At 46.1% G+C, this 27,154-nt stretch overlaps 1 protein-coding gene across 4 annotated transcripts in view; it reads left to right on the top strand.

Moving 5' to 3' along the window:
- The window catches only part of LOC148833702 (nectin-4-like), a 71,447-nt gene that overhangs the window by 37,015 nt on the left and 7,278 nt on the right, over nt 1–27,154 (top strand). For all 4 annotated transcript variants that reach the window (XM_088917291.1, XM_088917289.1, XM_088917290.1 and 1 more), the window contains exons 3-9: nt 688–855; nt 5,534–5,818; nt 9,747–9,864; nt 12,690–12,841; nt 20,311–20,470; nt 21,657–21,732; nt 22,855–22,917. In XM_088917291.1, coding sequence (XP_088773417.1) covers nt 688–855; nt 5,534–5,818; nt 9,747–9,864; nt 12,690–12,841; nt 20,311–20,470; nt 21,657–21,732; nt 22,855–22,917 — 1,022 coding nt within the window. The remainder of the gene's footprint in view (nt 1–687; nt 856–5,533; nt 5,819–9,746; nt 9,865–12,689; nt 12,842–20,310; nt 20,471–21,656; nt 21,733–22,854; nt 22,918–27,154) is intronic.

Below are 27,154 nucleotides of genomic sequence, written 5' to 3'. Positions count from 1 at the left end.
CTTCCCCATGATTGCTCAAGCAATTAGAACATAGATAGATAGATGGATGGTTTAGTTCCCATAGTTGTAAAAGATATGCATTAGTAGTTCAAGTACAGTAGGTAGCTGCCCCAGCATGCGTAGGCTGTAAAGGAAGAAAGGAAACACAACATTTCGGGTGTGGAGCCTTCTTCAGGTGTGAGGGAGAGATGCCCACACCCGAAGAAGGCTCCACACCTGAAATGTTGTGTTTCCTTTCTTCTCTTTCCAGCATGGAATAAACCTTTTACTTGTTCCTTTGCAAAGATATGCATTGAATGTTAATGACCAGTGAAGGTTTTTTCCGTGCTGAAAGGAACGGAAAAGAGACATGATGTTTCAGCTGTGGAGCCTTCTTCAGGTGTGAGGGAGAGAGGGAAACTGATCAAGCATGGGAGAACAATAGACAGGGTAGCCGGAGAGGAGGCGGGGAGCAGGAGGGAAGGAGTATCGACACTCAGAACTGGAAGTGAGGTGTGGAGTCAAAATGAATAGAGAGGATTAGAAGGAGAGGAGTCTGTCTTTGAGAGAAGGGGGAAGGTATGATCCTAGTTTCAGGGATAATTGTGGTTTCGGCCTTTAGTGTTTTCATGGACTGTGATTGATTTGAGAGACTTAGACTGCCATCCACGTGACATTGAAAGCTTAAGTCCCTGTCTTCCGTTTCAGAGTTTGACAACTTCAAGGGGAGGGTGGCTTTCGAGACCAGGACGCCGACCAGCGACGCCGCTCTCTTGATAAAATCGTCCCAGCTGAGCGACACTGGGGAGTATGTGTGCCAGGTGGGCACGTTCCCCTCGGGCAGTTTCGAGATCTCCATGGAGCTGGTGGTGTGGAGTGAGTAGAGTTCTCTTTCCCTTTGAATTAGCAGAGTGGCGCAGCAGAGGCATGCTGGGCCCATAACCCAGAGATCGATGGATCGAAACCATTCTCTGCTATAGATGTTTTGGGCAGAGTGGTGGCACTGCGGCTAAGGATCTGCACCTGTGGTTGGAAAGTTGCTGGCTCAAATCCCACGGCCGGCAGGGGAATCCTACTCCAATGGGCCCCTGAGCGAGGCCCTTCACCCCATCTGCTCCAGGGGTGCTATATAAATGGTTGACCCTGTGTTCTGACCCCAAGCTTCTCTCTCCCTGTCTGTGTGTCTCATGGAGAGCAAGCTGGGGTATGTGAAAAGATCAATTCCTAATGCAAGAAGTTCTATCTGGCCAATAAAGTGATTTTATCTTATCTGGAAAGCTCTCCTATTGCCTTATCTGAGAAGGGGGTGGGGATGAAGAGGGTTTTCAAAATATCCCTCATTTTCTGTTCATTGGTAAATCTACCTGCATGTCAGGTATTAGTCAGGTGTTAATACGGAAAAGTTCTGTGCCTGTAAATAATAATAATATCTAATAATTACTAAGATTTTTCTCTGGCTTACCTCCTTAGCTGTGTAGGACTTTACTTTTCTTCCTCGTGATGTGCTCAAGCATATTTCTCTGAAGATTGGATTTGTCTCGGCAATGGCTGATTGCCCGGATGATGTTTAACTGTGTGAAATCCATAAGTCCCCTCTGCTGCAGTTACAGTATCCTCTGTTTTGCTGGCAGATTTGAACAAAATATTGGTTGAGGAACTCTCTCCTCGAATTGCCTTTTTGTGTTTGTCCGAGTCAACTTGAGCTTGCAAGTCAAGGACAGCTTTATTTGCCACGGAGACAGAAGTACCAGGCTTGCACACCAGGCGTTCAGCTTCCCTGTCTTCTCTGCCATTTCAAAAACACGGAGATTTAGCTCTGCTGTGAATTTACACTTTCTCTTTGGCATTGTGTTTGAGGGTAGGAAAACGGGAAACAAAATAGGGAATTTCAAGGGGATGCTTCTGCACTGCACAGACCGAGTAAAGACACTGATATTGGCACCTGATTTCGCTCTCTCATGACATAATCACACACGTACAGGACTAAAACTGCACAATGACCGTAGAGAAGTTAATGAACTAGAGAAGTTAAGAAAATTCTCTGTCTCTCTTTCTAACCTGCTCATCTACTATCCTTAAAACTTTTGTTAATTATATCCGTCATGGTGAAAATAATGGGGTTGAAATCCTGGACATTTTAGGCTATTTCAAAATTCCCCTCAGACGGAGATATAAGGATCAAAATAGAGGACATGTCCGGGAAAATCCAGATGTATGGTAACCCTAAATAAATGTTGTTTTGTACAAATCCCCCCACCACCCCCCCCGGAACGTCAAAAGTGTACAGCGCTTGGATCTTGGATCAGGCAAACACGTTCCAAGAAATCAAGGAGAGATTCTGTTTAAATGACAAAAGAGAACAACAAACGTTCCTCACATCCGTGTGCCACAAAGTGCATAATGATCCAGGAGAGGAGTGTTATCCATCACCCTCCCTCTCTGTGATTCCTGTTGCATCATTATCGCCACCAAAAGCTTCTGTTTCTTGTACTTTGTTCCTAATACCCCTGGCATTTATGTATAAGCACTTAATCACCTCATTCTCTCACATCTTGTTTTTTTCCCTTGGGTTCTCTTTCGGATTCTAATCCCCGTGTGTGTTGCTTTTGGATTTTCTGGGGGAATTCTCCCTTCTTTCTTCCCTTCCAGTTGACAGGCATTGGAATCGCTCTTTAGATCACGGGTTGGGTGATCTTTAGAACAGCGGGGACGTCTCTGGTCTAAGCACGGGCGGGTTGTGGGTTCGAGTCCATTCTGCAGACGCTGTTGTTGCGCCTTGAGTGAGTGTACCCCAGTTGCTCCAGTCCACAACTGGGGCACCAACAGTGCTGGGGGGAGGGGGGTTACCTCCAGGGGAGGGAGCTGTGTTCTCTATAGTCTAGTTAACGTCATGGAAACCCAGGTGAGATGTGGACCAACAGGCCATTCTGGCTTGAATAAGGAGCTACCTATCTCAATCCTTACCCTGCGTCAGCAGGTGCTCATCCCATTTGGATGTAATCCATTGCGTCTGCGCAGACAGCCTGGACCACAGAAAGGCTCCTTGAGGCCAAGAAAGCTGAGGTCATGTGTCAAATGGGTTGTGTTGTCTTATACTTGAGATAGCAGTATCTCGATTTGTTAAAGTGCTAACTGACAGGGCTCTAGAGTGGCTCCCGGAATCTGCAAGATGGAGGTTACCAGCTCGAATCCAGATCGTATCACTCGATGCATGTACGATTTGACAGAGCCCTGCTATTCAGCAGGATACCTGCCTCCCCTCTGCCAGACAGGCACATAGTCTGGGCTCCAGTGATGATGATAATAATAATAATTATAATAATTTCTTACACTTATATAGTACTTTTCTGGACAACACCCCTACTCTTTTCGAGAAACACCCTGGGATTTTTAACAACCACAGAGGTCAGGACCTCGGTTTTACATCTCATCCGTAGGACAGCATCTTTTTACAGTATAGTGTCCCTGTCACTATACTGGGGCATTAGCATCCACATAGACCTCAGGGTGAGCGTCCCCTACTGGCCCCACTAACACCTCTTCCAGCAGCAGCCTCAGCTTTCCCAGGAGTCTCCCATCCAGGTACTGACCAGGCTCACACCTGCTGAGCTCCAGTGTGGCTGCCAGCTGGGAGCTGCAGGGTGATATGACTGCTGGCGTGATCCAGGACTGTTCCTGGAGAGCTCCCAGACTGACCTTGTTGTTAGCTCCAAGACGAGACCCGTTTCTTACACGGGTGGGTTGGAAGCATTGTGGAGGTGTAACGTGAGAGCGTGCCATTGTGGCCGGCGGTTTCTTGTTTTATTTCAAAATAAGAGAGAGGCTGACTGGCCCTGCTATTCGATGAGGTGTGAAACCTGCAATGTCAACGAGGTACAAAGACACGTCTGTCACTGGTGTCTTTGTTGAAGATGTTCTCTAACCCCCCTTTCCCCCCAGGGCGTTGTTTCGGGTGGGGGGTGGTCCATTGCTAACCCTGGGAAAGAGACGGAAAAAACAAATCCCAAGAGGCTGTCGTTCTTCCAGTTTGTCAGATGATGAGGTCATTCCGGCCTTCCTCTTAAGAATGTTCATTTTTTTTCACGGACAGAGATACTGAAAAGCACCCCCGTGCCCTGCAGAGTACGTCTTTGTATTTTAAGCAGTTGTTTAACTAGTTAAAAGCTTGGCAAAATAGTTAAAAACTAGGTATCAGCACAAAACAATGCCTCAGCATCTCTCATTTTCTATCTGAGCCTTGTGATCTTTAACATGTCTGTATTTATTTTAAACATAGGTAGAAAAGAATGTTTTCCTTACAAGTACTAAGAGAGGGGATTTCTTTTTCTTTCTTTAAATGGTTTAGTTTTGCCTGAAACCCCTGTAGCTGAGACATGCTGCTTTTTCTCCAAGTCGTCTTGCTGGGACTTCTTCACAAAGATGAAGAAGCCAGACAGCCAAACAACAGGAAGTTGAGCTGAAGGCAACTGCAGTCTGAGCATTCACTTCCTGCTCGTTTTTGTTTCGTTTTTTTCTGGCTCTTCCTGTCATGCCCCACTAACCAGTTTTCACACAGTTCACCCCTTTTTAACCTTTCGCTCGCAAGTCTTTTGAAAACCCTTCCGTTGGTTCTCTCATTCATTTTCCCCGCTGAGCGTGGCTGCTCTTGTTCCAGAGCTCATGATGTAGGAATTCTGGATGTGAAAGCTTACTTGTTGTCCTTGGGCCGGCCCGTTTGGGCCTCACTGACAGTGTATTAACGGCATCGAGGGATTGCTCATCTCCACAGTGATACACCCGCGCCGCGCAGGAGGATGTGGCACTGAGCAGAGGCCGAACTCTGCCCCCTGTGTTTGATTCGGTTACTGCAGCTTTGTCCGTGAGGGTGCAGCGGTTGCCTGCTGGTTGCGCTTGGAGCCCGCGCGCCTGAGATTCTGGGATACCGAAGGCTCAGCGAGGAAGTGTTACCCTCTTGACAAGGAGCCAGCTGACATTAATTTTTTTTTCCTCTTTTGACACACCTTTAAGACAGGAACGCTTAGAGAAAACACTAGACGTCCTCAGAGTGTCTTAGGAAGGCCTCCAAAAGTCTTCATCTTAATTCTTAGTGAAGTGGGACATTATATATCTCACTTATCCAGCATCAAAGTATCACCACTTAAGCACATTGTGAGAGCTGTTGATGGGGTCTGTTAATTTAGCCTCAAAGGAAATTTACAGTAAAGCTAACTTGCTTTAGCAGCCCCAGTGGCTTAACGCTATCAATGTCTGCTGCATATCAAAGGACAGAACCTAGATCAAGAACAGGACAAAAAGTAATTACATATCAAAGAACAGGACAAGCACTCAGATTGTGAAACAAACTTTCTCCTGACTGTATATAAGAGCTGGGAAACCCTTGCAGGATTGTCTGAACCAACACACATTAATGTCATTACTGAGCTCAATAAAACATCTGAATCCATGCAAGACTGTGTCCTGCTCCTTTGATGAAGGATTTCCCACAACATTAGGTTTGGACTTCAGGGTTGCAGAGATTCCTTGTACCTAAGAGGTGTTCTTTTTTATGTCCCAGTCTCTCCCATCTCCAGCCTGGATCCCGTTTCCCCTCCCCTGGTTGAAGGCCAGGGCTTCAACGTGGCAGCCATTTGCAAGTCCTGGGGCTACCCCACCCCCACCATCGCCTGGGAGACGGAGCTCAACGGCACGCCCCAGACCACCCCCAGCGAGGGAGGGAAAGTGTCCAGCAAATACTCCCTGCATCCCGTGCGGGCCCTGAACGGGAAGAAACTGGACTGCGTGATTACCCACCCCAGCTTCAGCCAGCCCAGGAGGCTCTCGCACAGGCTGGTCGTCCACTGTGAGTGCTGGGCCGCGCATGGCACGAAACTCCGAGCAGCACGCTGTCACAGTTGGTCTTGCTCTTTTTAAGCCGCTAGGCCTTCTTCAGGTGACGGTTCTCTACATGCCACACTTCAAAAACATAAAATCCGATGTGCTATATGTAGCGGAGCTCGTTCGGATACGGTGAAGCCAGCGCCCTCCCTGCGCGTAGCAGGGACCTCAGCCGCCTGGGCTGGGGGAGGTCTCCTTTAGCTCACTCGGCTGGTTCCCTGTTGCGTTACTCTGTTTTTCAGAAAAAAAAAAACAGGGTGATGTTTCTACAAAGCTGGTGCTCAGCCTGGTGTCTTGAAGTGGTCTTTCAGAAACTAGGGAAAGGCTTCCACTGCATACGATACAGTAGCACGCAAATCAATTCTCTTACTCAGACAGTGCGAGCCGCTAGTAAAATTTAATGCTTAGTTGGTCTTGCTCTTGATATTGTGGCCATACAAAATACTCCTCTCTGGAATTCAGAACCTTTAGCGAAAACGAAGGATCTTTGAGCATACCCATAGATCGTCCTGTTATTTCTCGAAGGCAGATTTAATAAAGCCAGGGTTCATTTTTGAAACATTTATTACTTTTTGTAGTTACGGCCCGATTTCTTACTTAAAAACCTCAAGACAGAATTTGAAGACTCATAGACTGGTTTGGCTTGCCTTGGACTTGAAAATTGGCACATGCTAATTCATATTTTTCTGTAACTTCTTGTAGCTGGATGCTTTGAAAGACAAAAATGCATATACAGTATTGTTCAGGTCAGGTGGGTGGAGGCAAACATTGGGAATCAGAAAGTCATGAACAGTGTTTTTTTTTCTGCAGAAGGTACTGCATTTTCTGGGTGTTTTTGAAGTAAAACAACAACATGTGAGAAAGTTTCAGGCCAGTTGTGTTGTCATTATCATTATCTCCCCCCTGGAGGATCTAGGCCATCGTGTTGGAAATGGAGTTTGACAGCCTTAAGAAACCCAACAAGGAAACAATCACATCTTTGTGGTCGTGTTGCCTCCAGCAGAGTTTACTGGCACCTGTGCATGTGTCATTTCAGAAGATTGACACCTCATTTACATTGCAACAAAAGACTGTTTGTCTGACTTGTGATAAGACAAAGGGCGTGAGATAGGACTGTTTTTATTGGGCAAGCGCAAAGGCTCAGTTATCAGGTTTCAGGTAGAGAAGCGTTATAATCCGTCAAAGAATTTGTCGAGGATGTGTAAGACGGGACACCAGGTGGACAGAATGGATTTTTTTTTCAAGTAACCATTTCTGGTCTAAATTTAATAATAATAAATTTCTGGACACTCCACTCAAAGTGCTTTGCAGGTAATGGGGACTCTCCTCCACCACCACCAGTGTGCCAGTCCTCTCCCCACACACCAGCTCTCAGTGGGGAGGAGAGCAGAGTGATGAAGCCAGTTCAGAGATGGGGATTATTAGGAGGCCAATGGTAAAGACCAATAGGAAATTGCTAGGACACCAGGGTTAACACAACACCTTTTTACAGTATAGTGTCCCCCTCACTATACTGGGACATTAGAAACCACACAGAACACAGGGTGAGTGCCCCCTACTGGTCCCACTCAGGTCTCCCACCCACATACTGACCAGGCTCACACCTGCTGAGCTACAGTGAGCTGCTGGCTATTTTGGTTTAACAGTGGAGGACATATAAGGTGACAAGGTGAAAAAGTGAGTAAGGTGTTGTTATACTGCTGTGGTGCGAGCCAGGTGAGCAGTTTAAGAAACCAGAAAAAGTTCTTATTTGGGGGTTTGAATCAGAATCATTAATTCTGCTGGGCTTCTATTTTTAGTGTCTAGTTTTAAAAAAAAATTATAAATCCAGGATAAAATAGATACAATAACACCTCCCCTTCCACACCCCATTCCCCATCAGTGCCACCCACTCAATATTCCTGTCAAAAGAAAATCACACCAGACTGGTAGAAGAGCATAAACTGTACGTCATATGTAACAATCCATATCAAGTCCCACTCCATACCTCCATGGTCACCAGCCATCAGCCCTGGCACCATAAATCATGGGTGATGTCAGGGATGAAAATGGAGAGATCCCCAACAAAGCGCCCACATTTCTCCGAGCTGGCGAGCTGGACGAGCTTCCGCTGCTGGGAGAGAATTCTACTGGCAGGAGCAAAGCAGCCCTGAGTTTTAGAAAACAGGACGGGCTTGATGACCCCAGCAACTTGCATGCCTAATTAACGATATACAGGAAATTCCAATTTCTTGAAAGAAGTCAATATAGCGGTTAAAGCAGATCACCTGGCTCCTTTCAAGAGCTAACTGGGTGAATTCGTCAGTTAGTTACACATGCCCATATGGGCCAGAGAGAGCAAAAAGCCTCCCTTTTGTTGTAACTTCCCTTATGTTCCTAATTTAGGAATTCATAAAGAAGTTTTGCTCAACTGCAGTTGTGGATTGACAAGGAGAAACAGCACCTTCCCCGCCCAACAATGCAATCGAAATGCAATAGCGATCCGATGCACCGAAAGTCAGGGCAACATTTTAATCTCTGAAACAATAAAATGCTGGGAGTCAGCCAAGAGGAACCCATTAGGCTCAGACACGTGCTTATCTCGCTTGATTGACATGCCTCCATTCTGTGCAACTAAAATCAGATGTTTAGAACGATGACACGTGTTAAGGAGGTCCTGTGTACCTTGGAGGAGATGCAGTATCCATGCCGTGAAATAAACTCAATCAACGGTCAATCCGTTCTTTGTTGGAACATTCCTGCATCAGAACTGCTTCTCGTGATGTGCCATTCTGAGTGGTGAAAATTTCTTGCTCACATTCCATAAGTTGTTCTAAGCATCTTGTCCTTTATTTTTTCCTACTGATGGGACAATAGAAAAGCATTTTTCAGTCTAGCTCTGATGTCAACACTGTTGGATAAATTTTCCCTCTTCGCCTTAAAAGACAGTCAGGAGTCCGTCTCGGAATACTTAAAAGAAGTTTTTATTGCATGCACATGGGAGCGAAGTACACAGAGATGCTCAGTGTATTTTTCTGAAAGCGATTAAACTACACCAGTCCTTACATATTTTTCTGTTATTTGCCAAAGATAACTTCTTTCAGTACAACTGGTTACTTAGGTTCATAGCACACGTTCCTGTATAACACAGTACAGAATGACATAGCAGCCCTTGTGAGCAGCATTCTTCCATTCCAGTTCAAACCAGTTCTGTTGGTCCACTTTCTAAAAAACTGTCACGTCGGCAGAAAAAGATTGTACAAAGTTCACAAAGACCTCTCAACAATACTTCTAGTAAACAGGGCCGGATTTTGGTGTTCGTAGGCCCTGGGCACTTTCACTCTGAAATGTGCAGAAAGAGGGGGAAACGCCAATTGAGTTACGTCGATTGACGTGATGAACTTTAAAACTATTCGAATGCTAAACCACGTGATCGATGGAGCGAGTCAAGCGCCCATCACTTCGTTACGTCTAGTTTCTAGAACAGCCGCTAGATAGCGTGTGATTGTTGATTGAGGGAGCACCTAGAGTCGATCGCAAGCCTGTTGTTTCAGCTCGGTTCTCGTTAGTCACCAGTGTTTCCCTCCTTCGTAGGCTCTAAAATTCGTAGGCCCTAGGCACTGCGCCTACAGGGCCTCATGGGAAATCCGGCCCCGCTAGTAAAGCAGTCTGTTTTAGACGGGGGATTGTGGGTTACTGGATGACTTGGATGTCTTGAGGATGGTATTGACTCATGCTCAAGGTCCAGGTGTTGATTCCCACCTGGTCCCCATGAGGACAGAGCTTCGATACACTTCAGAATTCTTGCGGGCATACAAGGCAAATACCATTTTGATCGGGTAGCGCACCGGGACCGGGAACAGGAAAACAGAGGGCATGATGGTAACTGGATTTGTGGGTGTCCCTGTTTTCAGATCCTCCTGACGTGTCGGTGAAGGGCTATGATGACAACTGGTACAAGGGTCTGGAGGGCGCGAGACTGACATGCGCCGCAGGGGGAAACCCCCTTCCTCAGGAGTTCACATGGAGCAGGTAAGCGAACGGTGGGCTGATCTGGTCCCTGTCCCTCTTGGGGTCACCAGCCTATGAGCTGAGTGACCCCCGCGGCCCGAGATTCTGAAGAAGTTACAGGACGTCTCTAAATCCACATGGAATAACATCACCCAATGAGAAAATGCATGTAGAAACGTTTATTGAGGAGTCGGGCATAGGATGTTTGGCTGATTTTGCTTGGCTGAAGGTCAACTGCTTTGGCTGGAGAACGAGGAAGTCAGACCCCACCCCCTACGCAGCTTGAGGAGTTGACCAAGGAGTAACTGCAAGAGTGGAGATAGGAGGGAGGAGGGAGGCTGAATGACGATGAGTGACTCGATATAGATTTGGTGTCCCAGGAAGTGAATCATAAACGAATTATGGTTTTCAAGGGGGGATTCTGACTTTGAGTAGGGTGAAGGAGACTTTGGTTGCTGTCAACCTTACTGAACCTTTGTTCCAAATACTCGATGAAAAAGAAGAATTGTGTCTAGGAAGGCTCCCATAAAACAATATCTTTGTATCTTGTAAAAGAAATTCCTTGGTAAGCACTGATAAGTACAGTACATCAGTATATCCTCTGTTCTGCACAAGGTTACTTAATTGGCCTGTCTAAACTTAAAGCAAGCAGATTTTGTGACTGAGAGGATTGGGAAGTATGATGCTACAAAATGTGATAGAGTTGCTATCAGAGCTGCTATACCAGCATGGATGGATTGGGTAGAGATGAGCAGGCCTTCAGTAATCCTTATATTCCAGGACAGGCAAACTGTCTACTCCATTGTGAAAGAATCTGGCCTCTCAAAAGTCCTCCCTAAAATCCGTACTCAACATCACATTCAGGTTTGTAAAAATCCCTGGCCCTTGTTTCATAAAACATCGAGGTCCCATAGTGGACATACAGATTGTTCAAAATACCTTCTTTCTAGCTACGTTCCCTGTAATTCTCCAGGTTAAGGAGAGCACTGTGTTCATCAGCTGTCTGCTGTGGGCCGGTACCCAGAAACTCAAGCAGCACAAAACCGAGGGGAATCAGACAGCGGGTGGCCACCGGGGTTGTGAATACTTTAAATGCTTTTCAAAAAGAAGCCCAAAAATGCTCATGAAAAAAAAAACAGGAATACGTTCATAAAGGCCTAGCCTGCTGGTTCAACAGCGCAGAGCAGTGACAGGGGGTGGGTGCTCGGAGACACGAGCAGGTTTCACGCGTGTGTACGTGTGAGAGTTTACAAAACCTGTCTGCGAAGCGGTTTGTTTTTTTTTTCCCCCCTTTGTGCCGGCGAAAAGCGTCTGCTGTTGTTGCAGGACGCGCGGCCGCTCCCTGAAAATGGGTTAACGACTTGAGAAAGATTTTTTTTTTATGCAAGCGGTGAAGTAATTAGTATCTTGTTCCAACTTGTTCAACTTTAGCCAAGCAAAGAGGAGAAAAAAAACCCCAACAGTTTCTCATGAGAGTGAGGCGAGCTGTCTTGAAGAAAGAAAATACGACTTTGTATTAAAAGGGTGATCTGCGGTGTTTTCTTCTTTTTTGGCTTTGCCTAATGCATACCACAGGCTCTCCGATTACCTGGCTCTGGGGAGGAAATAAACATTTGGCTTGTGTCATGGTAAATACTATACCACAATGTAGACAAACCAAATGTTTGCTGTTACCCACACCTATTTTGAACGCAAGGCCTGCATTCTTGGCTGACATTCAGCACCAGACTTATTGAGCCCCGAAAAACTGGACCCTACCTCTGTCCCGCAAATACAAACATTTTGAAAACCTTATAAAAGACCTTATTTGACGTCGATAGAGATGTCCGGGTTACCCAGCTGTGCGAGGTGATCGGCTGGCTTGATGCTCTTTGACACAGAGCGCTCTTCTGGATGCGAGGGCAGGGACAAAGATACCTACAGAGTCAGCGGCTTGAGAAGAGAAGCCTGTCAGAACCGTTGACTTTGGAAGGATGGGGTGCTTCCAGGTCTTTAAAACCCAATCCAACTCACTTTGGTTACACTCACAGCAGATTATGGGTGAGAAGTTTCTGTATTGTGATTCCACGATGCTTGCAAGACCATCCCAAGCTAGGACCCACAGTAGTTGTTGATTTCTGGTGAAGCAGATAGCAGCTGACACCTGTTTCATAGGTCCCACCTGATCAGGATGGGACAGTACAGCATCTCAATTTTGGTCCCCTGCGTTTGTGCTTTACTGATGGGATTTACCGTAAGGAGGGGTGCCACTGAACTCCAGTCACTGGACGAAGGCAAATCACCGTATTGGTCGGGCTCTGGGGGAAGGGGAAACATGCACAGCTCAAAAGCCAGACAAGATGTATGTCTGCAAACCTAGGGATGACGTCACTGATCGCCCACGCTGTGGCGTCTCCAAATACCGCTGTACAATTGGCTCGGGGCCAGCAGGGGATTGTCAGCCAGAGTTCCCTCGGCTCACAGTGAACCAGCGCGACCCCCTGCTCATTCTCCGGTGTCTGCAGGCTTGCAGCGACGACCTGCCGATCTCCTCCCGTCGGCACTGAGCATCCTGAAAGTCGCTGCCCACCCTGCAGTGGGATACCAGTCAAATGTTTGCAGGAGGGGGGTGGTTTTAGAGGAGACCGTCAGCACTTCCTCATTCTCTCAGCTTACGGCCACCGCTCCCGTCCCCGGGCACAGGCAAAACTAGACGCCATTGGCTACGTTAGGCTGCAGCGGCACGCAACCGCCTAACAGTGTCAGAAATGCCACCCGGGCAGACGGCTGGCCGGCGAGAGGCCGGCGATGTGTTTTGATGGTCTCCGCTTGCCGTAACGGTCCGGCGCTCTCTCCGTCGCCCGCAGGAAGGGCGGGAGCCTCCCCGAGGGCGTGGCCTCCGAGAACAACTCGCTGGTCTTCCGGCGGCCGCTGGAGAGCGACGACGCCGGGGTCTACATCTGCCAGGCCAGGAACAGGGTGGCGAAGGCGGAGGCGGAGCTGGAAATCAGGGTGGAAGGTGAGGTCGAGCTCTTGCGCGTGCCTGGTCTCCCTCTGTTTAGCTCCAGAAGACACGGAGGTTGCCCTCCTACCTCGGTTCATTATAATAATAATTCCTTACTGTGACATAGCGTTTTTCTGGACACTCCACTCAAAGATCTTTACAGGTAATGGGGACTCTCCTCCACCACCAGTGTGCAGCCCCACCTGGATGATGCTCCAGTACTCTCACCACACACATTAGAACCCACACAGACCATAGGGTGAGTGCCCCCTATTGGTCCCACTAACACCTCTTCCAGCAGCAGCCTTAGCTCTCCCAGGAGTCTCCCATCCAGGTACTGACCAGGCTCACACCTGCTGAGCTTCAGTGGGGCTGCCAGCCAAGAGCTGCAGGGTGACATGGCTGCTAATCATAACATAGTTTTGCAATCCTTGAAAGGACTGTTCTCAGTAGCCAGCAGGCAGGAAGCCCTTATCCTTATGCACTGTTATGGATGTGCATCACTGTACTGCAGGATGAAGTAGGGTATGATCTTGCAAAATCAGTGGCGTTTTATTTCACTCGGATTTAGATTTCAGATTTAGATTTAGAGCTCTGATGTAGGCACTGCAAACTCCCGCTTTGAAAGCTTGTTGTTGGTAGGTGTGAAGGAATCGGACTCTGCTCATTCCTGTCTTTGAGTCTCTTGGCATCATTCAGGGTACCAGCATGGAGCCCAATCTCCCCATCAGATAAATGCTGCCCATGGAGGCTCAGTGCCTCAAGAAACGTCTGTATTATAGACGGACGGTATTGTCACATCTATGCGCAACCTACACCCGGCTGCAGACTGTTTGTGGGGACGCAGCTTAGAAGACCTATTTACAGTGATCCAGAAGTGGAAAACAAGAATGAGGAGGGCACAAACAGAAATGTGTTCAAAATGGAAATGGGTGCTCACAACAGACGTGACATCTGCTGTCAGGTGAGAGGGTGGCGCTGAGTGGATGTGCACGTGTTGACTTCGCGATGAGACGTTTCTGTGAATTTTCTAAAGTCTTAATGCTCCACCTGATCGCAGTGCAGTTCAGACATAGGAGGGACTTGGATGAAGAACAGGAAGAAATGAAGACATGAGCACCGGCATATCTGCAGGCCCAATCACAGCTCATCACAGACACGGAATTCGTTCAGAACGTTTTATCCAGTTCATTCGGCTAATTGGCAAAACAAACATCTGGTTTAACGAAGTCTATTGAGTCCGAAACTCCGTTTATTTGTGATTCCCGTGCATTCTATTTCTGCTTTCCAGTCATTTGTTGAGAAGTAACATGCTGCAGAATATGAGTGTATGTCTGCCTTTCTTCTTGTCTTTTATCTGGTTACAGTTGAAGGAGTGGGGTCACGTTTCCTCCGCCTTTGTGTAGTAAAAGATCCCTGACATAGCCACCAGAGGGGATGAGAAGCCCGTCTGCACTTCAGAAACTAGGAGAAGACGATTCAGGGTCGGGACAGAGAGAGTAGGAGAGAGTGGGGGGCCGAATAGAGGTGGGGGTGGGTGGATTGCCGTCAGTAAAGGAAAGATCCATCAATCCACGTATCGGGTGTCAGAGAGCCATTGTCTGACTTCTGTTAACCCTGATGTGACTGTACATCACTGCTTCCAGCCTGCTATTGTTCGTGTAAAATACAACCAATTTGCTGTACTTGATAACCCGTTTGGATGAGATTAACATGATACCATGCCCCCACCTTGTGAAGCACATGTGAGGAGGTTTATGACAGGGAAATTGCTCCCACTGGTATAAATTATAGCCGGGCCAAATGTGACATAATTTTTTTGGCCTTCTGTGTGTTTTGATAACAGTATCGCTGTCAGCGTGGGGCTGTGGAAAGTAAGCACACTGGTCCGAAACAGTAAAATTCTTCCAGAAGCCATTTCAAGGGAAAGTTGCACAAAAGTTCCTGGCTAATGAAAGAATGGTTTTCCTGAAGCTCTTCCCAAGTGGAAGGTATAAGAGGAACTGAATCCGTAATGAGGGAGGCACAGTGGCGAAGAGGTTAGCATGGCTGTCTTGCAGCACTGGAGCCCTGGGTTCACTTCTTGACTTTGGGTGCTATCTGTGTGGAGTTTGCATGTTCTCGCCACGTTCATTTGGGTTTCCTCTTGGTCCTCTAGCTTGCTCCCACAGTCCAAAGTCATGATCTGTTAGGAGGTTAGAAAATGGATGGATGGGTTCTGCCATATGTAGTGTCACGCGTTGCTTTTTTCCCCTTCATCTCACCAGCATGAACGTAAACTTAAGGGCAGCATAACCTGAAGGAGAGAAGCCAGCCACCGGTACTTTACAAGATCTCAACGGTCAGAGCACAGGATAGCAGCCCGTGCTCTCAAAGCTTGACTCCGTCAAAGACGCCAAGTCATGTGCACATCGTCACTTGGGGAAACCCAGTTGTGGTCAGCCAAGTAGGACAGCCCAGACACAAAGTCCAGAAATGCACGGACTCAGCCTTCTCTGGGAACAGATGCTCTTGTTATTTCAAATGACCAGGGATGCCCGAATTGGTCTGAAACCAGTCTGTGCTGGCATAGACACCAGGCTGGAATCGGGGAGTGTAATCTGAGACAGTGCAGCATCGCAGACACGGACAACCGGTTCTAGCAATGACTCCAGTTCCCTGGTAATTGTGAAGCAATATTCCAGAAGTGTTTGGCAAAACAATTCCCTTTTCTGCCCGGAAAAGCAGCACAGAAGAAGAGAGCCAAATCTGGAAACATTCCAAGTACCAAATACGTTTCTTCTTGCCCCAGTGACTCCCAACCATTTAAGGGATTTCTTTACTTTTTTAGAAGAAGAAAAAAAAATCAGCCGTCTTAAATCAGAATCTTTGTGTGTGTGAAAGCGTCCCCTAGCTCAATTATAATGCCTCCTGTCTGTCATACTTGTAATGAGACGGGTTAGTGCTGCCACGGATAATTGAAGATTGTCTCATTTGGCTGCCCTGTGTTTGTTGCAGCCAAAGGACAACAGAAACTACACTTTGATAACTGGATGTGTTATGCAGTTTTTTTTTGCTCTTGTGTTCTCTTGGCAAACTACGTGTTTCGTAAGATCTCTTTTGGCAGGAAAACAACAACACCGTCTTCTTCGTTTAGGGAGCTGTCTTTGCCCAGCAGGACCAGAGTGGTTTAGGTACCAAGTCAACTGAATTTCACTGCTGTTTGCTTAATTAGGTATCCCATCACAAGGTGGTTTCCCACGTAGAAATCTGACTCAGGCCTGCGATTGCTTCATCAGCAATAGCTACTGTGCTGATGTGTTAAAATTTCTTTCTATAGATCGAATACGTAGGCCATGGTCACTCACAAACACCCATTCACAGTAATAACACAGTGATCATGGCAGTACTCGGACTATTAGACCCTCTGTAACACTGCTTGCAGGGAGGACTCTCTAAGGGATACACCTTGTGTGTGTGTCTTCTTCTGTGTTTTCCTGAAATGGCCATTTTCACCACGATTGAACTCTTCTCAAACCTTCACTGACCTGCGCTGTGACTCCTTGCACCTCTGCACTCAAGTGAAATCAGTCTTTACTGCCCTGTGACTGGAGACACACAGGCACCGAGAGACATTTTATGCCAATGATAAAGGGGCAAAACTAAAAGAGTCAGAAACACAGTGAAGCCGGGCTGTTATACTTCAAGCATTATATCGCGGAACTGATTTTTGTTTTGTTTTTTCCCTTTTAAAATGATCATGGGGCATTTATCGGTTGTGGTCGTGTTATTAACTGGTGGGCGCTGTGGACAAAACACAGCAAACCTGGAATATCCCCCCAACAGGAGAGAGATCGAGCTTCAGAAAGGAGATTTACGTAGTTTACGCATACTGTATCTATTCAGGTGAAAGATGCAGACATTTTCCTACTCCCGTAGATTTCCACACGTGGGTGGCTCAGTGGTTTGTGCCTGCTGCCCCCCTCTTGTGGATACTGGGCCCCTGTAATACCAGTCCAAACGCAGACTCGCGCTCCCCAGGTCGCTATGGCAACCAGCTGCGTTTCCATGCGGTCTGAAACACCAGTGCCGTATGAACTCATTAAGGGCGATTATCAATACCCCCTGCCCGTAATTATCAGGTACTCGCCTGGTCACTCTGGGTTTATTAAGCCCTGCCTGTACTCTTCACCGACGTGCGGTCATTGGGTTTGCTTCCCTGCAGTCAATCGCCTTTCTTTGCCTCGCTTTGCTCAGCTTTGCTCCTGCCTTGCTTCAGTGTGCTCTCCCTGCTCTTGTCCTCAACTCCTCTCCCCCACAGCTTGACTACAGGCAATGGCCTTGGAACGGAACTTGACTCTGACTCCCAGATTTGCCCTTCACTACAGACTGAGCTTCTCAGAGACGTGCTTTCGGTTTCCCTCTGGCCCTCAGCTTGCTGTCCACTCAAGAGCCCCGCGAGGGGATTCAGCCTTCAACACTGTGACCGCTGCCCTCTTGAGGACAGTGTGTGTCATTACAGCCCCTGCCAGACTGGTGTATGCTGTCCACCTGGGTTTCCTGGTGTTCCGTGTTTCCACCTTCCAAATCCATGTTTGGACAGGTGCACCCTTAACTGGACTGGCACCACATCAAAGATATAGTCCCACCTTGTGCCCTTGGCTTCTGGGGTAGGCTCTGGGTTACCAGACCTCCGTTGTCAAGGTCATTTTTTATCATGTACGTTTGACGTGTGTGCCCCCTCCACCGCAGAGTCAAGAGCGTGGATGCTGAACCAATGACACAGACAAGATCATTCAAAAACCAAGTGTTTAAGTAACCCATAAACAGAAGAACACAACCGCAGCTATCTCTCAGATATTCTCGTCCTCAGGTTTGCAGAACACATGCAAAACAAATAGCAAAATACCTGTTGTTTTCTTGTTCTTGTGCCAGAGATGCTAATCTGTGGCCCATGATTGGGCAATAGGTTCAGCCGAAATGGAGATTCTTATCTAAACTACATTCCTCAGAAAGCTGTGGAGAGTGACCTGCCATCCTCAGTCACCTGACCCAGATGGTGGAAGACAATTGGTCGGGTGACAGGTTAAAAACCAGGAAGCTGAGGCTTCCCAGGTTGGTCAATTATCTGCTGTGTGGAAACAGAAGGTAGCTCTGTGGGGGGGGGAGAGAGAGAGAGAAGGGAGAAACTGACTGACTGACTGAGTCCCCAAGTGAGCAAATGAATAGTGGCCTGTTTAAGTTTCTACACGTGAGTTTTGAAAAGAGTCTCGCAACAAGCCGGTAAGCAGCTTAGCTGTCTGGCTGGCTAGAGGAGGAATGGAGGGAGGAGAAGCTCAAAAAGGAGCTTAGGGTTTTGTTTGAGTTTTTGGAACTCATTTCCCTTGCACTGCAAATAAAACAGCACAAACTCCTTATCTTATGGTTGTTTTGTGTGTCTATAAGACGCCTGAGAAAAGGTACTTCCTGTTGATAACACCCCAGTCCGGGAAATCTCACATATCTCCATTGGAGCACTCCCTGAAGTTTTTAGAAATATCGGAAGCATCACGCTTTACGACCTCTGCAATGTTTTCAAACTTTCTCTGCTCTCAGACCGCCAGTGGCAAAGACCAGCATAATGCTGTGGATCCGTCTTGGCCCACAACATCTGATAAAAGAAGAGACACTCTTCAATAAATATTACTGTGTCATACAGGAGAAAAATCTAATTTAAAAAACAGTAAAAAAGCAACTTCGATCTATAAATGTGTGCAACTCAGCTGATCACACAGACCATGCAGTTACCCTCTCTCAAGAGTCGTCTAAAGCATAAAGATGACAGCCTGTCCTTTTATATCACTTTATATCCTCTTCATCCACCACTGATGGGCAGCTCCCACCTGGGTGACGTTCTGTGCCGGCACCCCAGTTTCTCCCAATTTCACTTGCTCCCCCTGTATTCACCAGTCGAATAAAATGGTTACTTTGTGGAGGCCAGATTTCACAGAGTGGAATTTAAAGAGCACTCAGGAATGAACAGCCCTGCAATTAAGAGAAGCCCCAAGGGGTCTTTTCTGACCAAGTAAAAAATATCTCCGTTTCCCATCCCAACCGAAGGACAGCTGTCCCTGGTCACCATACTGGGGTATTGGACTAGAAACGCTGATTTAGAGAGAACAGAAGGTGAATACAGGCACGTAAAAGAGGACAAGGACCAGATTAACAGATCCCAGGAGTCTGTTTGCAGCCTGTGCACGTTTTTGCACTGAAATATATCTTGACAAACGTTTGTTTTTTTTTTCAAGAGCTGTTGGCTCTGGAAGTACCTGTGTGTTCTACTGCTGAATGAGGCATAAGCAAAGAACAGTTACTATATCCCATTCCTCGTCCACACTTTTGTTTTGTGTGACAGAGAGGGTGGAGCACAGCAAACACACTGGACTGGAGTGTCTAGAGTTTGGGTTACAAACTGGAGGTCACTATGGGCCAGGAGCAGGAACCACCAGGGACAGTTCGCCACCTGGTGTTCTCATGTGGAAAAGCATGAGAAACTGATGGTAACACTGGAAACCACATTTGTGGACGTATCTATACTAGATCATAATATGCAGATAGTAAATTGATGGCATTAAAGTATGGTCTTATTGATATATCCTGAATATAGAATGGAGTAGGGTTTCTAACTAAAACAAGCAAAGTTGTCTTTATTAATCACAGCAGGTGTGAGCCTGGTCAGTACCTGGATGGGAGACCTCCTGGAAAAGCTAAGGTTGCTGCTGGAAGAGGTGTTAGTGGGGCCAATAGGGGGCGCTCACCCTGCGGTCTGTGTGAGTCCTAATGCCCCAGTATAGTGACGGGGACACTATACTGTAAAAGGCGCCGTCTATAGATGAGATGTAAAACCGAGGTCCTGACTATCTGTGGTCATTAAAAATCCCAGTTTCTCAAACAGATTCCTGGGCAAATTCCCCCCTGGCCTTTACCAATCATGGCCTCCTAATAATCCCCATCTCTGAACTGGCTTCATCACTCTGCTCTCCTCCCCACTGAGAGTTGGTGTGTGGGGAGAGTACTGGAGCATCATCCAGGTGGGGCTGCACACTGGTGGTGGTGGAGGGGATCCCCATTACATGTAAAGCACTTTGAGTGGAGTGTCCAGAAAAGCACTGTATAAGTGTCAGGATTATGCTTTTTAACAAAGTGATTGCCTTTATTTTATGGTTCAATGAGAGTACAAACCCATCAGAGCTCAGATTGAACAGGCCAGCTGATGTGATGAGTGGAGTTGTGGAGTAGTAAGGAGTAGTAATCCTGCACTGGGAACTGCTTCTCTTGATCAAGAGTAAAGCTCTTCACTCGGATTGCCCCAGCAGCATGCACAGCTGTATAAACAGGCACAAATTTAAGCCATTTACATAAAAACCAAGATCGGCCCAGAGGCTGGTCCAATTGAGGTAGAGCTCGGATTTCGTCTCATGCTCGTTTTTCTTTTGTCTTTTCCCTTTTCCAACGTGCTCGCTCAGAGTCCCGCAGGTCGGCGGCGGCCTTCAGCAGCCTGGTGATCGGGATCGTGGCGGGAGTGGCGGGGGTGCTGCTGGTCACCATGGTGATCGCGGTGGTGCTGGTCAACCGGTACTACAAGCGCAAGAACAAGAAGCTGGAGACGGAGCTGAACGTGAAAACGTGAGTGCGCCGCCTTCGACGGGCCTCGCATTTCAGGACAGAGATGCTAAAAGGGCCCTGAATTTCAGAATTAAGAGTTCTTGATGGCTGGCACTGTCCTCAGTGCTTTATTAGGTGCAATAAATGCAAAGTAAAGAAATACAATAGTGCAACCTATTAAAATAAGAAATAGAGTGTGGTATGGAGAGGGTAATATAGAAGACGAAGATCAGTATTTTATAAGCCCGAATTCAGTATTCGTTTAGATCCTAAGGAATGAGATAGGGGGATGAAATATGTAGAGAATACTTGGCATAACTCTTCTTACTTTATTGTCCCAGATGGGAAATTTGCTCTGCAGGTAAAGGACACAACATTTAACACAGCATAAACCCATCAACCCACAAGACACATACATGTGTGATGACAGAGAAAATAAATATATATAAATATAGCAAAATATACAGTCAATTGTCCAAAATGAGCAGGTTAATTGCTGTGGGAATATAAGATGACAGTTCTATTGCTCTTGAATATTGGTAGTCTAAGTCAATACCCAGCTGGAAGGAGGTCAATACTCCTAAGAGTCCCTCCTAGATGTGGGAATGGCAGGCTTTTGTGAGGAATAAGCCAGGGAGCTGCTACAAGGGTGTGGATGGATTAGCTGTAGGGTTGCAAAGTTTGTCCTGGGAAGTGCGAGATTTATATACACAGGCAAGTGGAGGCCTGCGACATTAGGATCTAATCTTCCTCTTGAACTCTGGTTCTAAACACCTTCTGGAAAATCAAATGTAAGTCACCGTAAAAATCAAAAATGATCAAAAACTCTTGTTTAGTAGGGTAGAACAGTGCTGGTGATGAATTGTTAGTCTCAAGACCAATTGAAACAGCTTCTGCCTCGCAGTGCTCTTCGAACGCAACCCTTTCCCTCCTCTGCCATAGTCCAGAACAAGCACTTTATCTCTCGTCACCCAGACAAAACCAGCAAACCATCTGGGAGTGTCTAAAACGTGTGCCTTTGAAGCACAATTACAATGCAGTTTAGTCATTTATTGTCACTGCCACCCCTGCCAACAGCTGGGGAACAGGAACGTTTCTTTACTTAATCTCTCTCTCAAAATCGGCTGCTCCTTCCCACCTTAACTCTCTCCCTCCCGTTCTCTCCAATTTCTTTGCTCCCTCCTCCCTCTGGGTTTCTTCCTCTCAGGGAAGAGATCAATACCCTGTCAAGACAGGCCTCGTTCCGCAGGCTGAACTCTGTCAACATCGACCCCAGGACACAGGTAGGCACGCTCCTCTGTCTGCATTAGAATCACACATCTGATTTTGAGGAACTGTTTATACTGACTTGACCAAAAATGTCAGATTCTGGACTGTGTTTGCACATTGTGAGTCCCTCTTGGTTAGTGTGTCTAAATAGCTTTGAACAGCAATGGGAAGTTGGGTAAAGAAGGGGAAAAACAACCTGACTATTTATAGGGGAACTGCAGTCCCAGCTTCTCAGAATGGTTTTTAATTCTCAGTAACAAAATTAATTCAATGACGGTATTGCACAGTGCACTGATTCCAAATTAAGCACAAAATTGGGAACTTTGTGAAAGTACTGTATGGTCATCATGTTGTCGCAAATCGAGCTCTCCCGAATTGTGACGTGACGCGGCCCTTCCTGCTCACTAGTCACTTTAATGATTAATGGAATGTGATGTACAGGGTAATACGTCCAGGTTGTGAGACATTTCGCCGCAGGAATGTTCCAACGTGAGCTGTGTGCAGAGTTAAGTAGTAGTTTTTGGCAAAACCGCCTCAAAGTCGAGAGCAAAACCATCTCGAAGTTGACAGCAATATTTCTCTTGGATTAAAAGAGATGGATTCACAATCCTGCTTGTTTACAATGTCATAGGGTCGCTTCACCTCACCGGATGTTTTGTTGCCTTGTTCTGAATCACAGAATATTGTGCCCTGCATACCTGGAAATTTTTACATTACTGTGTACATTTTACTTACACTTAAACACTTAGAATACTTATTAATGTACTTATCAGTGCCTATTCTTTCTAACCCCATACTATAATATAAGATATAAAAACAGCATTGCAGCTCCCCTTTAATCTTGCTCAGATAAGATCTTGTTTTGTTGTCCCCTAGTGGCCAAAGTGAAAACAGATCGCATGTTGAGAGAAATACTAAATCTGGCAGACAGCCCAAGGTCTGAGTTGGCTCAGAAAGTGGACCTGGCACTGAACAGCAAATGCACGTGACCTCCCAGAAGTAGATTCTACATGAAGATTTTGACAGTTGCTCGAGTTCATCGAGAGCCATTGCTCAAAGCCTTTTCTGCCTCTGGCAATACGGACAGCCCTCTGTGCTCCATCTCAGATGGTAACTCTCTGCCTTTCCTCTCGCAGACAGAAGAAAACATCCCCCTCAGGACTGAAGGCACGATGCGAAACAGTCTGTCTTCTCTCGGGGTAAGCTTCAGAGTTTCCCCAGTCATCTGCAGCTAACGGTCACTGGACCGAGAGAGGAAAAAGCAGTGTGTGGAGAGCACAGCAAAATGATAATTCCTGAACACTTATACAGCACTTTTCTGGACACTCCACTCAAGGCGGTTTACAGGTAATGAGGATCCCCTCCACCACCACCAGTGTGCAGCCCCACCTGGATGATGCTCCAGTACTCTCCCCACACACCAGCTCTCAGTGGGGAGGAGAGCAGAGTGATGAAGCCAGTTCAGAGAGGGGGATTATTAGGAGGCCATGATTGGTAAAGACCAGGGGGAATTTGGCCAGGACAACATGGGTAACACCCCTACTCTTTTCGAGAAACACCCTGGGATTTTTAATGACCACAGAGAGTCAGGACCTCGATTTAACGCTCATCTGAAGGATGGCACCTTTATACAGTACAGTAAATGGCCTTCTTTTGTTTTGCAACTGGATGAGCTCCTAAGCTAGTAAAAAAAACTAACGAGCTACAACAGCTGAAAGGTTTCACAAGATTTCTTTTGTTCTTAACCCACTGAAGGAGATCCTCAAAACAATCACAACAATCCAAACCAGCTGGAAGGGTTGAATGACTGAATCCTTATTTAGAAAATTTCCCTATGTTCTTAAACAGCTGAATGAGATCCGCTACTAAAACTAATAAACTAGAAGGGCCGTTTTATTGCAGACATTCTAATTTTCAAATCTTCAAAGTAGCTTTGTCATTTATCATTGTATTCTTTGGTTCTGAAATATTTGTCCATTTCTGACATCGTTTTGTGAGCAGCACCCTTTATTTGTGAGCGCAGCATCATCATCATCATAATAATAATAATTCCTGAACACTTATGCAGCATATTTCTGGACACTCCACTCAAAATGCTTTCCAGGTAATGGGGACTACCCTCCACCACCACCAGTGTGCAGGGCTGATCTCTTTCAATTGCATCTGTGGCTGGAAGGTTACCGATTCGAATCCCATGGCCGGCAAAGGAATCCTACTCCATTGGGCCACTGAGCAAGGCCCTTAACCCCATCTGCTCCAGGGGCGCTGTATAAATGGCTGACCCTGTGCTCTGACCCCCAGCTTCTCTACCTGTCTGTGCGTCTCATGGAGAGCAAGCTGGGGTATGCGAAAAGACAAATTCCTAATGCAAGAAATTGTATAGGGCCAATAAAGTGATCTTATCTTATTTAATCAAACTTTACAGGTGTTGATCTGAAGACTGAGCATTTTTCAATGGATAGAGCAGACCTCCATGCAGCGTACCTAAAAAGACAGTAATCTCTAGATTACTTTATAATTTGATTTGAATAGTAAGGAAATTATGTCATGAACTTGGAGCCAAATGTGATTCATTTAATAACAGGTCCAAAACGCAGTTTGACATCACTGTCAGGATTAGCAGGGCTAAGAATTTAAGGAGCCTTCAATGTAGGATTAGGTTTATTACTTTAATAGCACATAATACTGCCTACCTGCCTTACATTACAACACCGAATATCTAAGTGGAACCTATATACCCGTCAGGTATGCAATACATAGAATTGCTCACAGGAAGTCGTTTTGTTAAAAATATTTTGTAAGGAGCTTTTAAGAGATGAGAGAAAGCATCGAAAAAGATATCAAACAAATTTCTTTCTAGGTTTGTTAGAGGTGTAGAATTTACACTCAATCCCTTGTTCCTGTATGAACAAGCCAAGCACAGTTTCTTCTTTTTTTGCAATCCCACTAAGACAGTGCCCTTAGTCATTGTTTCATTCACTTCCTCCGAGAGATTTTGTTTTCAAACACAGATCGTCAAACTTAAAGATGTTGAAAAGACCAAATTTTAGAGGACACTGTTCACCCGTGTCCCGGCAAAAATGAAGACTGACAGAGCTCATGACAAAAATGTATAAAAATGATTCACTCTTCCAAACTCTAGGAGGTTGATATCTTGTTTTGAATCCAAGAAAATGGAAAAAATACAGAGCCTCTTGCATTTCTGCTTGGGTTATGAAATAAACCCCTGCAGAGAGCCAGATAAGTCAATCATTCTGAAATTAAAAACTGGGAAAAAAACGTTTGAAAAGATTGTAACACACCCTATCCCTGACTAAAGCAGTACTAAGAACCTGCATGCATAAGAACTCTTAATGACCACCAAAGTGAAGTACAGGAAGATTTACCTGTATGCCCTTTTTAGGATGTACCAAACAAAACCACACTCAAAATTTCTCTGAAACCACTAATACCTCCCCAATATACTCTCTTATATTCCAAACACAAAGCCTAATTACTCTCATGTGAGAATGTGCAGGAACAGCCCTCACCACTAATCTAATCATACACCTATTTCCTGCTGTGTGGCTATTTACAAGAATACAGGCCCTAGAGTGACCTCTGGTGGCAGATGAGCTGCAACTGCCGCCCTATCATAAGACAACATCTGATCAAGCAAACTGATCAATCAAAGATTTCGGCCTCAGTAATTAATTAAACTGTAATGAAAGGATCCAAGATTGAGAACAGCATGTCAGAAATGACTAGTTTGGTGGCAGATGTATTATTGCCCTTAATTGTCTCCTTAATCCACACAGTGAGGTACAGGCTACTGCATAGTGCAACACAGATATTAAGTGTAGTTTTTGTGTTCATAACATCACATCACTTTATTAGCCCTATACAATTTCTTGCAGTAGGAATTAGTCTTTTCACATACCCCAGCTTGCTCTCCATGAGACACAGACACACAGACAGGGAGAGAAGCTCAGTCAATCATTGTACAGCACCCCTGGAGCAGTTGGGGTTAAGGACCTCAGGGGCCCAACAGAGTAGGATTCCTCTGCTGGCTGCGGGATTTGAACTGGCAACCTTCCAGCCACAGGCACAAATCCTTAGCCACAGAGCCACTGCTCTGCCCGATGTGGCAGCAGTATCAAACCAAAGGTTATGCATGTCAGAAGTGGGAAAATGGATTTTAGCTGTTGAAATAGTTTGTGCAGATATAAACATAAATAAAGCAGTAAATTAGAAGTGTCAAAACCTTCAAGAAACATACCTGGGATGTTGTTGTTGTGTACTGTCTCCGCAGTATACATTTTCAGAATTGCATAGTTCTGGGTATTTTTTCAGTTCACTTGTCAGTTTAGTCTGTTGCTATGGGTGGTTGTACTTGTGAGTGAGAGAAGATTTTCTTGATTCTTAGAGCTTTGCCTTTCTTGGTGGATATTGACATGGCATATGTAAAGATCATTGAATTTCTCCTTCACACTGCAGGAAAATTGTGGTACACTATAAAACAAACGAACAAATGAAAAAAGCTGTTATCCCCTGTTCCGGATCTTAGGAAAGTGAATGATATTCAAAGTGTTCATTGAAGTCCACCAAGGACAACACGATGTACTTTTCAGAAAGATCAATGAAACATGAATGAGTGGACACACCTGGAAACTATATGGAAGTGCATTTGAAACTAAGATCAGATGGTACTTTTACCCAAAGAGTTGTGGGAGAATGGAACAAGCTGAGTTGATGAAGTCAATACCCAGGCCTCTGAAAGGAAGCACCTGAGTGAAATCTTCAGATCAATTAGCTATGAAAAGGAACTAGACAGACAGAATGGCCTATGATTGTTTGTGACCTTTCTTATGATAATAAGTGATACATTTTTGGGTGTTGTGTAATTAATGTCTTTGTCAAGGCAGACAGAGCCTAATTTTAGTACATCAAGAAATTAGTGCTTTAGATATCTTACACACAGGCAGCATGGTGGTGCAGTGTTTAGCATTGCTGCCTCACAGTGCTGGGGCTCTGGGTTCAATTCCTGGGGTTCTATCTGTGTGGAGTTTGCATGTTCTCCCCTTGTTTGTGTGGGTTTCTTCTGGGTGCTCTAGTGGTCTTTCACAGTCCAAAGACATACAGGTAGGTGAATTGGCTTCTGGGAAAACTGGTCCTGGTGTGTGTTTGCAATGGAGTGGCGTCCTGCCCAGGGTGTATACTGCCTCAGGCCTAGTGCTTGCTGGGATAGGCTCCAGCATCCCCAGTGACCCTGTATTGGACAAAGTGGACAGAAAATAGATGCATTGGTTGGAGGGTTGTCTTACACACCCAGGGCCTGACTCTTAATTGGCGGGGCACTGTCAGACCTGGATGGTATAGCGAGGTTTGGGTTAGGGAAGGACAGTCCTCTGTGTTTCGACGAGCCCGCGTTGGCCGGACATCATCAGTACGAGCTGT

The sequence above is a fragment of the Atractosteus spatula genome, chromosome 5 (assembly GCF_055471065.1).
Source record: "Atractosteus spatula isolate fAtrSpa1 chromosome 5, fAtrSpa1.hap1, whole genome shotgun sequence".
Classification (NCBI taxonomy): Eukaryota; Metazoa; Chordata; class Actinopteri; order Semionotiformes; family Lepisosteidae; genus Atractosteus; species Atractosteus spatula.
The sequence above is the reverse complement of the archived record's forward strand: the minus strand, read 5'-3'. Positions and strand labels throughout refer to the sequence as shown.